Here is a 1,000-nt window from a genome sequence, read left to right on the forward strand (position 1 = left end):
CCACAATATCTATCTACGTCCCTGCCATTGGCGGAATAACGCTGAAGGAGAGTCATACAGCCCTAAAAATTTACTGTACTCAAAAACTAACTTCACTATCGTTTTTAGTGATCTCAAAAACCTAAAAAAACGGATTTTTAAACAAAATAAAATTTTTAAATTTTCTCCGGTCCAATACGCTGCCGGAAGGTCTATATATAGACCCTACCTATGATCGCAACTTTATATAAGTTATATAAAAGATACAACCACAAAATTTGGGAATTTCCTAAGGGACATAATGCTCTTCAAATCCCGGCAGCGTAAAGGCTAAAAGTATCTATTAAAATTCTTATGTCATTATCACTTAAGTAACTAAATATTTGTTCAATACACTCAAGTGGTAGCTTAGGAAAGTTACAGAACAAATAAAAAATTTTAGTGCCTTGTTCGAACAACTCTTTTTTTTCCATACCTTTTCTCAACTGATTTTTTATCATGCTAGAGTATATTGGAAATTTTGTTTTATACTCGTCTGATCTTAAAACCTGCACTACATTTTCATTTCTCATATATATTACTAATGGATCTTTTATCAAGATATCATGAAATGATATGTTAGTATTATTAATTTTCTCATTCTTCAAGATTGTTACTTCTTTTTCACATTTATCCTGTAAATCCTTCATGTTTTCGTAATTACACCTCATTGATAAGTGTTCACTTACGTATAACTTTGCAGTTTTCATCTTAACTATATGCTGTTTAAGAATCTCAGCAATTTCCGTTTTCTTATATTGAATTGCATAGTGAAGCGGAGTTTGGCCATACCGAATTCCAACATTAACGTTAGCACCTCTGTCCAAAAGCATCTGAACACCACTTACATGTCTTATTTGAATAGCGAGACACAGTGGTGTAAAACCTGAGAAGAAAGAGATATAAGTAAAATTAACTCTCCAATTAAACTTCATGTTCTAAAAGATGTTCATCAATCTGTAAATATCTTTTCTCAGCTGCA

General features: G+C 31.9%; 1 protein-coding gene across 2 annotated transcripts in view; it reads right to left on the reverse strand.

Moving 5' to 3' along the window:
* Window positions 1-6: 6 nt before the first annotated feature.
* LOC109863146 (ankyrin-1-like) overlaps window positions 7-1,000 on the reverse strand; it is a 6,051-nt gene continuing 5,057 nt past the window's right edge. Inside the window, exon 11 of one of the 2 annotated variants that reach the window (XM_020443341.1) lies at window positions 7-904. In XM_020443341.1, the coding sequence (XP_020298930.1) occupies window positions 288-904 (617 nt within the window). In that variant the 3' untranslated portion in view covers window positions 7-287. The other variant, XM_020443342.1, reaches the window with a different exon arrangement.

This window comes from Pseudomyrmex gracilis, unplaced genomic scaffold, assembly GCF_002006095.1.
Source record: "Pseudomyrmex gracilis isolate BER0280 unplaced genomic scaffold, ASM200609v1 scaffold_3350, whole genome shotgun sequence".
In the NCBI taxonomy this organism is placed as follows: domain Eukaryota; kingdom Metazoa; phylum Arthropoda; class Insecta; order Hymenoptera; family Formicidae; genus Pseudomyrmex; species Pseudomyrmex gracilis.